We start from the raw sequence: 14460 nt of genomic DNA on the forward strand, positions 1-14460 counted from the left end.
ATATTAGGGTATCACTGGGATGTCCCATAATGCATCTCACGTTGTAATGGAAATAAATACTGAATTATTCATATGATTAATCACTACAGGGTGCCATCTTGTTCATTTAAGTCTCTCTCGCTTTTTCCATTCGTAGTCGCTGCTACTAGAGAGAGAAGAAAAAAAAAAAAAAGGAATAAATAAAACGATGGAAGTTAGTTGCAAAGTCAAAGCCAGTCATGCTCAGTGAGGTAAAACCTCCAATAACACACCTCTAGCTGTAGCTCCAGTCACCCATGTGTGTGCACAGTCCAGCTGGGGCTGATGGACTATTTGTGTGGGATACGCATGGCTTCAGACTCGCTCAGGGTTCACATTCAATAATAAATAGCACTGCATGAACCGCGGGTCTGAGAATAATCGCCAAAGCTAAAGTAAAGATAAAAGTTTTACAGAAGCAGACAGCGCTACAGAGTGGGAAAGTAATTAAACAGAAGACAGTTGTGGTAGTGTTACTCTGTCTTCCTAAATACTATGCGCTAGGGCTGCACAATTAATCGGATTTTAACCACGATCAGGATCAAATTGAGATGATCGTCGGCAATATTTACATTTAATCAACCAACCACCAGGGGTCAAGCGAAAGCATAGACAGAGCGCGCAACCTCAAATTGTGACAGAGTGAGAAGTGCGTGGCCTGCAAGAAAGGGTCTCTCATTTGGGATTGAAAAAGTAGGCAACCCTAATAGGTACCTACACCGTAGATATATATATACACTAGATGTCGCATTCAGCCTCTCAGCATACGTCAATACCGCACTCATATTTGGACGGGTTTCCAAGCTCATTCAATCACGCTTCTCTGACGGCACAAGTTATTCATGTTACAGACCAGAGCATCTGTCTTCCCAGCCCCACCCCATTAGAACGCACAGCTTCTGTTCTGACACCTCTATATATATATATATTGCATAGTTAGTTAATTATAAATGAAGTGATTGTCATTGTGATACACAGCACAGCACACGCTGACACAACGAAATGTGTCCTCTTCTTTTAACCATCACCCTTGGTGAGCAGTGGGCAGCCATGACAGGCGCCCGGGGAGCAGTGTGTGGGGACGGTGCTTTGCTCAGTGGCACCTCAGTGGCACCTTGGCGGATCGAGATTTGAACCGGCAACCGCTTCCTTAACCGCTAGGCCACCACTGCCACCATTGTCTATAGTTCTTGACAAATAAACAGGTAAATGGATGTTCATCAAACACATTTTTTTGGCGTAATTGGTGAAAATGCGATCACAAAAATAAAAAAATTAAAAAAAAAACTGAAAGGACATCTCCTACCTTGAGGAACACATTTTGCTGTAACTTAGAGATCAGGCAATTTAAAGGATAAAGGATTATTTCAAATGTAACAAATAATAGCGGGCTGTATGAAGTCGGCATGGTTTCTAACGGGAACCATCAACCATGCTGGTCACTCCTGGCAAACAAACAACGTTTGGCCAACGTTGATGGAAGGTTTTAGTAACGCGCTCACGCCAGCGTCACCATCCACCCATAACCCCTGTGGCAGCAGCATGACAGATGGCGGGTCCGGCCATCCTGAACGCCAGTAAACCGCTTTGCTTTTTTGACCGTTAAGGATGGTGTGATATATACAGCTCACACTTACACGTCAGAAGATCTAAAAAAGCTTTTTAAATCAGTGGTTCACACACCTACAGATTACGTAGCATCAGACAAATGAAAAAATGTCCACACTACGAAATGAGAAGGTTATTTCACAGCTTGCTAGATGTGTTAAACAAGGCCTTCATAAGCTTCTCGTAAGAGCACATTAGCACCCGGACCTCCCATTACTCTTGAGGTCAACGGCTGCGAAGCAGCAATAAAAGTGCAACCATTGTACCTTCTGAATCAGTGAGAAGCATCAGCAGTGTTTCTGCAGAGCCTCTACGGGTGACGGTGACAGAGCGCCGAACACCGACACTGGTGAATATCAATGATGCGAAGGCTGAGCGGCCGGCACGAGGTCCGCGCTCAATCAGATCTGTAGCCAGACGGAGGGCTAAATAAATGATAATAATCGGAGGAATTAACAACGAGGCTCGTTTAAGAGAAGGTTAATGCATCCTCTCCCCTGAATAAAACATCCTCCCTGTTTCCCTCTCTGGTGGACCGTCGGGAAGATGGAGTGCTGATGGGGTCAGGACACCGCCAAACACTCGCATGTTGAAAGACCGAGTGCTTCCTGTCCTCAGGAGTCGACCGGGGAACCTGTAATTATATATGAACAAGGTACAATGTGGTGTGTCACAACCTTCAGAGCTGGCACCTCAACAGCTTTCTAAATAGGTTGAAAATTCCTGTTCTCACGACTGCTCAATTTTGGTCATTTGGGTTATATGTTCTATGTGTTCTATGCATATATATTCTATGAATATAAAGAACACAGGGTAAAAAAAAAAATTCTGTGACACAGAAGACTGGTGGGGTGGGTAGTGGCCTAGTGGGTAACACACTCGCCTATGAACCAGAAGACCCAGGTTCAAATCCCAATAACTACCATTGTGTCCCCGAGCAAGACACTTAACCCTGAGTTAATACACGTCGTATAAGAATCAAACTAACATGAGGGTGACTGGAGGACGAAGAGAAGCGTCCCCCCATTTCCAGTGTCGAGGACATGAAGCAGGCTTCCAGTTTAAATTTTGTCACGATCCGGTCTGACCGGAGTTTCATTGTTGTCATCGTTTTCACCTGTGTTAATTGTATAAAGCTGCCCTGTTCGTTTCTGTTCGCCGTCAGGTCTTTAACGTTATGTTCCGTGTTCACTAATGTCAATGTCTCGGATGTCTCCCCTGTCCTGTGATTCACCAGTAAACCCCTGTTTCGTGAAAAGGTGAAAGAGTCCTTGATTCTTCGTTCCTCGTCACTCCTCGTCCTCCCTCCGTTCACCGCATGGACGTGACAAATTTACTGTCCGAGCCCCCACCACGCCCAGTCACGACAGAGAACAATTCCTGTTGTTTCCTAGTGGAAGCGGCCCCGTAATCAGAAGGTTGCCGGTTCGAATCCCCATCCGCCAAGGTGCCGCTGAGCAAAGCACCGTCCCCACACACTGCTCCCCGGGCGCCTGTCATGATGGGTTAAATGCAGAGGACAAATTTCACTGTGTGCACCGTGTGCTGTCTATCACATGTGACAATCACTTCACTATCTTCGAAGCTTGAGAACCACCGGCTCCAAACGCACCTGTGACTCTGAAGGCCGCTGCTTTGGTCACGACCATGTAAGTACGTGAAGAAAAAAAAAAAAGAAGGACTAATTACTTTTAAGAGTAACGTGAGAAAGAAGCTGACGGTGGCAGCAGAAGAAGAGGCACTCCATCACGCGCATTCACATTGGCAGAAGACATGGGGGGTGGAGGGACCGTGTCCATGCAGCTTACCAAACCAGCCAACGAAAAGCACGTAGAGTTTTATTTAGGAGCGTTCCTTTCCTCCGTTTGCTGGGGAGGAACGGGAAGAAAAAAAAAAAAAACGTCTGGCCGCCCGGCGAACGTCAGTTTGAAAAAGGGACGTCATCTTTACGGGAGGAAACGGAGCGCGTCTGAGCTGACATAAGCCTCAAACCGGATCAAATGAAGCATGCAAGACGACGGCGGAGAAATAAAGTGTGTGTGTGTGTGTGTGTGTGTTTGTGTGCGTCAGTCATACGAAGACGGCTCACGTTGCAGCCGTTTATCGCAGCCGCCCAGGCTGAAAGCGCTGAGAAGGGACGCTCTGCCACGTCCCATTCAACACCGGAACTAAGACGAATGACAAATCTACTCGTCAAGCAGAGGAACAAAAATATATCTGTGGGAACAATTAGGCTTTCTTTAGGAAACACTGTGAACCGTGCCATTTTTCCATATAGCTTTCGCTTCCCGGAGTTTACATTTACCCCATTTATCAGACGGTCAAGTGTCTTGCTCAGGGACACAATGGTAGTAAGTGGGATTTGAACCTGGGACTTCTGGTTCACAGGCAATTGAGGTACGTGCGAGGTTAGTGGTCTTGCTTTGAGCACGAAGGTTGCAGGGATGGATGTTTGGGTGAATTGGGACCTTGGGTTTGCTCGCTTGTTTCCCAAAGCATCGTGCAATAGGTGGATTGTCATAGTTGAGAGCGAGTTTCTTATTCGATATATATCGCCCGCTTCTACTCTGGTGCATCGGTTCACTACATCATTATTTCTAATTGTGTTTTATTTTCAGGACCAGATTCTCACTGAGGGCATCAAAACTATGAATGAACACATGTGGAGTTATGTACTCACACATTTCTTCTTCCAATCAGAATCAAATATATACATAAAATTTACATTTTCCTTCATTTTTTGCTCCTTTTTTGAAAACAAATAGCCAACTGCATCTTTGAAGTCATTACTGCAGCCACGTCAGATACTCAGACTAGAATGAGTTGTCTACAGGGGAGGTTGATTGATTGATTGTTTGATTGATTGATGTGTACAGCTTATGCAGAACCATAAAAAGAAAACAGGCTCAGGAGGCTCTGTAGTTAGTCTGACAGAGTTACTATCTTTGAAAATCTGGTATTAGTCACCACACAAAGAAAATGTCCCTGACTGGGCGCTTTTCAACTGCCAGGAGCGGAGACAAAGCTTCACAGTTTACAACATCCACACAAACCCTCAAAGTATCCCCCACCTCTGAGAAGGGACAGGGACATTTTCGGGGGCAGTGGTGGCCTAGCGGTTAAGGAAGCGGCCCCGTAATCAGAAGGTTGCCGGTTCGAATCCCGATCCGCCAAGGTGCCACTGAGGTGTCACTGAGCAAAGCACCGTCCCCACACACTGCTCCCCGGGCACCTGTCATGGCTGCCCACTGCTCACTCAGGGTGATGGGTTAAATGCAGAGGACAAATTTCACTGTGTGCACCGTGTGCTGTGCTGCTGTTTATCACATGTGACAATCACTTCACTTTAGAGAAGATGCTGCTGTCGATGTCCTTCCAGTCTGTAACTGTCCAACACACTAAGCTTGTTGTATTCAGAGGCTGGAACGTGCACCTTTCATCCCTAACCGAGCCAAATCGGAATAAATTCAATTTAAACCACAAGAAAACAAGAACATAGAAGACCGTGTGTATTAGAAATAATGATGTAGTGAACCGATGCACCAGAGTAGAAGTGGGCGAAATATCGAATATAATCGATATACTGGATCACGCCTTGTTCGATGTGCGATGTACTAAATCACTATATTGTCCATCGAGTATAAATCCTCAGGTTATTAATTCATTCATTCAACTGGTCTAAATTTGGCATTATTATTGCTTCTTTAAATCAGTGCAACTGTTTTCAGTGACACTTGTCATGGGACACATTTGCAACAGAGGATTCCACAGCATTCCACTGGAACTCTAAACCAATTGTTGCCGATAACGGACCTTGCTGCATTTATGCAGATTTTTGCAGCTACTTGCAGGTGAAAGTCATTGATCAATTTATTTTGCATCAAAAACGTTGGCATTAATAAATCATGCAAACCTGTTATAGTAGCGCATGTGTACAGAAAGTCAGTGGTTTAAATGGCGAACTTCATCTTAAAGGCTTTATTTACCTTTTTCTACTCACCTCTGTTCTGCCACAAATGCTCTGCATTCATGAACTCTCAAACTTTACTTGCTGGCGACATGTTGCCTGCTAACTGCTCTAAATCTGGTGGCATCAATGAAGGTTCATAGCAATGCAGACCAAACCAGAACACATGGCACATCCCATCGTTTTTTCTACGTTACTTAACGCGATGCTTTCAAATACAAGAGCTAAGGCCTCGTTCACCCGCGTAGACGCTATAATTTGCAGGATGAGCAGGAAAACGCCTGGTTCACCTGGCGCCACGAAGGTCTGAACCTTTTTCCAGCTCATTTCAGGCCCAACGTGGTACGCGCTGAGCTGGCCACGGGGTTCACGCTTCTCCGTATAAAGCCAGCGAGCTGAGGTCAACAGAACAAGCGTGGCTTTCTAAACCGGTGATGACGTTGTGATGTAGATATCGGGACACCCAGAGACTGATAAGATCAACCGCAGCGTGACACACAGTGTGAAATTCCTGACCAGAGCGGCGCTGTACACGGACCAGGCCGCACTTTAACGGCACTTTAACGGCACTTTAACGAGAATATTTATGCTGCCGGAAGGAAATTACCAAGCGACACTGTTATGTTACGATCGATTATGTTCTGCACTGCATCGATGCAGAATCGTCCACGTCTGCACCGTGATGCATCGATTAGAATTCCAACACCCCTCGATAAGAGATGCTTCGCAGTCTAATGTGTGCAAATTTGCACCCGTTTTTTGCAACACTTGCTGTTCTGTAGACACAAGCAGCGTACATGTGGACACAATGTCATCACCAGCTAGCCGTGCTGCATGCACAGCTGTCACTACAGAAACACACACACACACACACACACACAGCACAAAACCAACATCCCAAATCGCCCATCCACCCAGAGCAAACCGGTCATGACATAATCTCCCCCAAACGCCGGGCCCTGACGCCAGGGGGACAGCGGGGTCACGTCACCCAGACTCTCGACTCAGCACGTTCGCCACGGCCCGCGCGCTCGTTCGACCCCCTGCCAACACCCCACACAGTCAGCAAAACCGGGCCAGCCTGGGGGGCGGGCTGGAAACTGGTTCATCCGTCACCAAAGCTTATATAAATAACGAGCCACAAATCTCTGCTCCAGCTATCCGTGAGTATTTAAAGCGATTATAGAGGTAAAACCACATCATGGTAATATTTACCACTTAATTCAATATAAATCTGCTAATTTTATAGAGAAGTAAGATATTCAGCTCTAGACAGGAGAATTAAGTTGTTTCTATATTTGAAACCGAAATATAGAGTACGTATGGATGTAATGGCTCACTCACCTTTGCATGAGGCTTATGGTGATTTTACTTTTATTAAAATGATCATCATATTTTCACCATTATTTTTTTTAAAAGAGTCCTGAATGTGGTACTGACAATGGTTTGTGAATGTTTGCACCCGTTTTTTGCAACACTTGCTGTTCTGTAGACACAAGCAGCGTACATGTGGACACAATGTCACCAATGTCATCACCTCGCTTTGTTGGCTGAACCAACGTGGCCTGATGGCCAAAGAGCAGAGAACATTTCCGCTAACTTGCAAAAATACCGTTCATCCCAAATGATTTTTTTATTTTTTTTTTTCCCTGGAAGCTTGCATCACAGCCGCCGCAGCCCTGGTGGGAACCAATTCACGCGGCAAAATTCTATTCAAAACGTGGTTCAAGCAGTCAATTTGTAATTGCGAAATGGGCAGTTTGCTTTAAGGAGAGAACATGATTATATTACCACCGTTGGCCCACACCAACAGCACTTTACACGGGAAGTTTCCGGGACAGTCGCGTGGTGCCGAGGGCTCACCTTCGTCCATGCAGCACGTGGCCAGGTCGAGTAGCTGGGGTGAACGTTCCTCCAGAACCTGCTGGTGCAGGGCCACGTACCTGAGCGTCCACCACGGCAGCGTCTGTGAATTGCGGAGGACACGTTAGAGACCATGCACATGCACAGAAGAACATCTGGTGAACCGCTGGTGAAAGTGTGCAGTTTCACAGAGGCACGTGACCACCAGCACTGTTCTTTCTAGGATACGTAGAATTTTTAAATAAATAGGAGAAGTTGAAGCTTTTTAAAAACTATAATATAGACATCTCCAGGGTCTTCAGGGTTTCATTTACAAAGCACACACACACAAACAGAATGCAGGTATAGCGATAACACATGGTGCACTGATTCATGCAGAATCAGTCATTCAAGACCCTTTTTCAATATCAGTGAAATGTGGGGTTTTTTTTTTTTTTTGGTTTTTTTTTACCCCCAGTGCTGATTATGCCAAGGTCGCAGGTTCGACAAATGCAGGCCATGTTTCATTTTTAGGGCAACGGTTGGCCTAGAGTGTAAGGAAACTCGGGGTGTGTGTTGCCAAGGATATCACAATACGATTTTATTCTGATATATTGCGATACTGTACATATTGCCATATTCTACAGTTCACTGAAAATGTAAAAAACAGACATGCTGTGTGTTATCTATGTGGATAATATTACATTAATAATTCAGACAAAACAGAATTAATTCAGAACTGAATTTCAGACTAAATTTGTATACAAAAATGTCCCGGTACTGATAGAATATAACCAAAATATTGCGATATATTTGTCAGACCGACTCCATGTATGTTTCTCGGTCACATTACAAGCACAAAGGCAGCTGGGCAGTGGCCGCCCCACGTCTATGGAATGACCTGCCAATCAGTGTCAGGCAGGCCCCATCAATCACTGCGTTTAAATCTCGTTTTAAAAAAACTCACTTTTACACCCTGGCTTTTAACCCAGTGTGACGTGCTTCTTGTACGGTGTTCTTATGCAGTGTTTTATGTGGCTTCTTAGGCAGTCCTTTCTTAACTCTTTTAATGTGTTGTCTGAAATATTCAGTTTTATTCAAGCCCTTGTTTAATTCAAATTGCTGCACATTTTATTTTATTGTTTTTCTTTTATTCTTAATTTTTAATGAACTTTTTGTCCATGTCTGTTTTGTTCCTGGTAATATAACTTATTTTTTATTTTAATGTAGAGCCCTTTGGTCATGTTAAAGTGCTTTATAAATAATATAAATGGTATGGTATTGCTATATCAATAAACGGACCCATAATCGGAAGGTGAGGTGCCACTGAGCAAAGCACCGTCCCCACACACTGCTCCCCGGGCGCCTGTCATGGCTGCCCACTGCTCACTGTGTGCACCGTGTGCTATGCTGCTGTGTATCACAATGACAATCAATTCAATTTAATTGTTCAACATTTTAACACTAATAAGAATGCTGGTGTGAGAACGTTTTAGCGAATGTGAAACAGTCCGGCCTGTACATAAATCTGTGGCTATCTGATATTTGCATTAAGCGAGGCTGAGTGCCTGGGCCCATGCGATAGAGGCCGGGCTGACAGAGGTCTGAATATGAAGCTGCCAATCAGATCGCAGGCTGCCAGTCACCGGGCAGGCGCCGCGCTGTAATATACGGGCACAGAGAGCCATCCGTTTCTCAATCCATTAAATAGCTCAGGCCCATCAGCTAAATTGGAGTCAGACATAAGGGATTAAATATGTGTTTCTGTTCATCACGACAGCGGCACGGGGGAATAAAGGATTGCGTTATCTTTTTTTTTTTTTGCTTTAAATCCATTTTGTGCTCACACTTGAGTAGCAAAGATTTATGGCAGCACAGGGATGGGTAATAAATTAGACGAAAATCAGGGCTGAAGCGATGGCTGATGGCTCACCCGGAAACTGTCCAGCTTGGCCCTGCAGTTGACCAGCAGCACTCTGGCCAGCAGGAGACAGAAGGGGTTGGAGGTCAGGCTGTAAACAGACTCTCCATCCAGAACCAGGCTGGCCAGCAAAGACTCGTTCAGGGCCTTGGGCTGCAGGAGGAGGTGAGAAACATGAGTCAAACCAGAAACATATTGCATATCATTTCATTCACTTCATGTGATCAGTGATCATTTTTTCCAGCTTGAAAGCAGCGTAGGGGACGTGTGAAGTAGTCTCTAACATCTCCATAAGTGTTCAACTACACAGATCTGGTGGCATGTCCCCATTCTGTCTTCTTGGAAAGTAGAAGTGGTTCATGACAAGAACCTGCAATGCAGTTATCTCTGCACAAAAGGCGGCTACACACAATGCAAATAACACAAGGCACACAGTGCAATATGTACACCGTTCAATGCCACAAGCCTCAATCATAGGCTAAATCATGAATAAAAACAATTCTTAAAATGTACTACTATTGGTTGAAGCAAAGAAAAAAAAATAACACATACAAAAAACACTACGTAATTCAGACTTAAGTGAACGACAGTAAGAGAGAGATCTTCAGATCTCAGCTGGATCCCCCACTTGTTTTCGAACACCGCTAGAACCCACCTTGATTGGCCAAAAAGAATTAAATCTGCTCTAATTATTAGTTTCTCGTTAGAATTCTTTTCGTTTTCTTGCCTTGCTGCACCCCTGGATCGCCTGACACTGAGTAGTTTCAGGGACAGTCCCCCCTTGAGACTCTCAGGGTTAAAGCGGGGTTTGAACCTGGGTCTTACCCACTAGGCTACCACCACCCATGCTGTGCTTCAGAACGAAACAAAAGAAAAAAATGGTGGGGTGGACGCAGGGTAGTTTCGGCTCACTCCAGGATAACTGGCAATCTAGAGAGACTTCATTACCCACAATTCCCTTTCCCCTTTGGTGCATTCCACACATCCTCATTACATAGTGCAAAAGGTTCACACAGGTCACCTGCTTTCTCCATGCATCTCTCGGCCGTCCCTCTCACTGACACACACACACACACAAACTTCACATCCCTATTCCCAAAGCAGCTGCCTATAAATTCATCAGCCAAATCGCTGAGGGGCAGAATTTGTTCTCCGAGGGTCGGGAGCACTGACCACAGGACGGCGAGGTCAGAATCTATTACATCTACTGCTGAGGTGTTCATCACATGGAATAAAAAAAAACGAAAAACCACCATCTAAAACCAAAAAACTCAAACAGTTCTGATGGAGAATTAAAAAAGAAAAACGGAGTCCCTGTGTGGGAGCTTCTATTCAGCAGTAGCGCGTTAAACTTGCTGTGTGTGTGTGTGTGTGTGTGTGTGTGTGTGTGTGTACCTCTGACAACGAGTGCAGCATCGAGGCTGGCAGAAGGTCAGGAACATGCAGGGAGGCTGGAGGTCCTGTCCAGTTACTCTGAACAAAGAGCTGCAGACAGGCCACCGCCACCGCCAGCAGAGCTGCTTCCCTGCATCAGAGAGAGAGAGAGAGAGAAAGAGAGAGGAGAGAGAGAGAGAGAGAGAGAGAGAGAGAGAGAGAGAGAGAGATTTTTACCCGACTACACACACCAAAACACAGGAGGTATAGACAAAAAATACATCAGGCGAACATAAACAATCCAGCTCTGACCAAACAACAGTGACTGTGTAAAACACGCACGCACACGCACACACACACACACACACACACACACACACACACATCTTATGGTGCAGAGCGATAGTAGGTGGGGAGATCGGTGCTGAAATACACATCCTCCTGCAGAGCTCCCCACCGGAGAGGGGGTGTCGGTGAGCAGTCCTTATTAGAAATTAATAATTCATCCCAGCGAGGGGGGGATTTCGGGGGGTGCGGAGGTCCTCTTATCGATGAGCAGGAATAGGAGGCTGCTTCTCCCCACATTATACTCGCGGCCCTCCACCATTCTGCCATTTTGAGCTCCCGGCACTCCGAACTGTTTAGCGGTTTTATGTCGTGGCAAGATACAATACAATAAACCTCCGCAGGCAAACGTTGTGAAAAGGTTAATAAAACGTAAAAAAAAAAAACGCCCACTGGCGTCTCCCACCTGTCGGCCTGGTCGTCTTCAGCACAATCACTGAGGTACGCGAGGACCCTTCTCTCCAAATAGGCCTCGACGCTCTCCTCCTCCTCCTCACTTTCTCCACTCAGGAGGTCAAGCACCCGAGGGCTGAGCAGCACGGCCTCAAAGTTCCCCTCGAACAGGTTCCGCAGCAGGGCTCCGGCTTCTAAAGCGCGCACGCACACACACACACACGCACACACACACACACGCACACACACACACACGCACACAAACACACACGCACACACACACACACACACACACACAGTTGGCTTCAGTTACCATGCAAGCAAAAGCCTGAACCAGGTTTAAAACGGCCGTTCGAAAACGTTGTCTTTCACGACGCTCACCCCCGAACCTCAACACCGTCCTCTCGGTCAGAAAGGACGGTGCTCGTCTTAAAGGGGACGACTAGGAACTTCAGCGCCGTCCCGGCCTCATTACTTCTTTATTTGAGAAGCGAAGCAGTCGGTGCTCATTAGTACTGATTGCACGGCGCTCCCGATGGAGAGCCAGTGTGTGTGTGTGTGTGTGTGTGTGTGTTTGAGCATGTGGGCAATTTTGACGTGAAAAATCCACGTACGTCTCAGCTATGCAGATGAAGTGTTAAAGATGGTGTTTCTTTAACATTTTTCTCAAGAGCGTTCCCGTCCTCGGTGTACGACACTGACGTGTGGTGGATTCTAGGAAACCATTCACGTCGTTATGCAATTATTACGCATGAATAAGGATTTTTTTTTTGGGGGGGGGGGGATTTATCTTTCAGCAGCCACTGCGAATCATTAATGAGGACAAAACCGCGATGCTGTGCATCAGATGCATTTTCGCATCTTCAAATAGAGAGAGAGACGCAGGATCTCATGCACGGCAACATAACGCTATAACAATAGCAACTTGCAATCGAGATATTTTTTTTTTTTTTGCATTATGTGACAGAATACATAGATATTTCAGATTTCTCTCTTTAAGCCTTTTCATGCCTGACACCACAGCAAGTGCTCACGCGGAGAAAGAAGACACGCGCCACACGACCTGAAAGTTACATGGCAGCGCAGCGTCGCATCTTTAATGAAGCGGCCCAACGCCACATCCCTGACGCTTTCTTTTCCTCCACGGCAATTCGCGGCGCACAGCAATAAGCGGCCCTGATATTTCAGATAAGATGAAATCCGGGGGGGGGGCAGAGGGAGAGCGAAATGGAAGGAGCGACGGAAGGGAGGTGGGCCAGAGGGGGGAGGACTGCTTCATGAAGGAGAAAATGAAATCCCGAGGTGTGGCCTAAAACGCGGGTTAATAAGATTTCTGTTTGTGCACCACAGCTCAGTAATTATGGGGAAACAATTTCGCATAATCTCAGAAGCGTGGGGTTCATAAAGGTCTATTCGGCAACAATCGAGCATTAACATGCGGAAATACGCAAAGCAAAGCTGCGTAAAAAAATGCTGTGGAGATCAGCTCCATTATATTTGCTGAAATATTATATTTTGCTGTAAATATTTTTACGGAAAGAGTCCAAAATCACTTTCCCCATTTTTTGGGAGGGAATATTCATAAATTCACAAAACCCTCAATAAATTCTCAACGCTTCTGTCTTCACAGGTTTGTCGAAGTTTGCCAGTTGTTTTATTATAGCTATTTATTCTTGCTTACTTAAAGGTTAGTGTTAGCTTTTACGTAAATAGTTTTAAAATGCCTTGTAGTTTATGTATCTACTCCTCTACTCACGTTTCGTATTGTCTTGTATGCTTATATTACTTACACGCGTCGTGGCCTGACATAACGACCACGTAATAACGCCGCGGACGCCTGCCTGCGGAGGGACACGGCGGAGAACCGCCTCGGGTCCCCGTCACGCTGGATATCAGTGCGCACGGCACGCCTCCCGTCCGGAACTAGCTTCTACATAAGACGCGCGTCGCCCGACGCGGGGCGGCTCCCCCTCACAGGAACGGGCGACGGCGACACCGTCCGAGTGGGGGGGGGGGACGCGACCCGTCACTATCCACGCCGAGGCGGTGTGAATAAAGCACAAACAAACGAAGCCAAAAAAAAAAAAAAAAAAAACACCCCGTCGCGGCAGAAAACGGCGGGCGGGAAGATGCTCTCGTCCCACAGACGGGCTGCAGGCAACGACGCGCCCCAATAAATATTAATAACGGTAATAACGCACCTACAGGTAAAGCTGCTCTTCGCCATTATCGGCTGTGCTAGTCGGACAGGATAAAATTCTGACGGTCAGCGATGGGTTCTCAAATCTGCCAAATCTGCTTTATTGATTATTGTTAAGTGGGTTTAAAAAAAGAAGAAGAAAAAAAAGAAGAAGAAGAAGGGGGGAAGACAACGACGGCGACGACCGTCCCCCCGGACCGCACATCACTAACCTGCGGTGCTGAAGACGCGCTGCTGCCAGTCCGCCGTGCCGCCGCCGGGCGGGGAGCCCCGCAGTACGGGCAGCTCCACCTCCCGCATCGCCCCGAGCCCGGAAAAAAAAAACCGAGAACGACGAGTTATTAAAAAATAAATAAATAAACGAGCGTCCTGTCGCGTCCGCCGGGCTACCGCCGCGTATTTCTGCCCATGTGCTGCAAGCGGCACCAGTGAGCGGCCATGACAGCGGCGCGGTGCACTCTGGGAAGTCGGACGGGGCGGCGGCGCTTCACCCGGCGCGGAGAGAGAAGGGCTTTCCTTTTTATTCCGTTTATTTATGTGGAAATTAATAATATGGCCAATGAGCGAGTATCAGACACCAAAGAGCAATGATATCAGCACCTAATTCCATTTTTGCGAGTGGCAAGATTAAATCGATAAATACACCAATAATAATAAATTATAAAATGGCCAATCAAAGCATCATTAATAAAGTCAACTCGTAGCATGCTAGAGAATGTGCAGCATCAAGTGGCATGTGATGCCAAAGCACCATTTTAACAGGAGGGTGTAAATGTGTGAACACAGTTGCAT

At 46.2% G+C, this 14460-nt stretch overlaps 1 protein-coding gene across 1 annotated transcript in view; it reads right to left on the minus strand.

The window, feature by feature from the left end:
- ttc27 (tetratricopeptide repeat domain 27) overlaps positions 1–14112 on the minus strand; it is a 75067-nt gene extending 60955 nt beyond the window's left edge. Inside the window, exons 1-5 of the mRNA XM_028989746.1 lie at positions 13881–14112; positions 11482–11662; positions 10752–10881; positions 9369–9509; positions 7457–7559 (exon numbers count right to left, since the gene is read on the minus strand). Coding sequence (XP_028845579.1) covers positions 7457–7559; positions 9369–9509; positions 10752–10881; positions 11482–11662; positions 13881–13968 — 643 coding nt within the window. The 5' untranslated portion in view covers positions 13969–14112. The remainder of the gene's footprint in view (positions 1–7456; positions 7560–9368; positions 9510–10751; positions 10882–11481; positions 11663–13880) is intronic.
- Between the last annotated feature and the right edge of the window lie 348 nt (positions 14113–14460).

The sequence above is a fragment of the Denticeps clupeoides genome, chromosome 8 (genome assembly GCF_900700375.1).
Source record: "Denticeps clupeoides chromosome 8, fDenClu1.1, whole genome shotgun sequence".
NCBI classification, from domain to species: domain Eukaryota; kingdom Metazoa; phylum Chordata; class Actinopteri; order Clupeiformes; family Denticipitidae; genus Denticeps; species Denticeps clupeoides.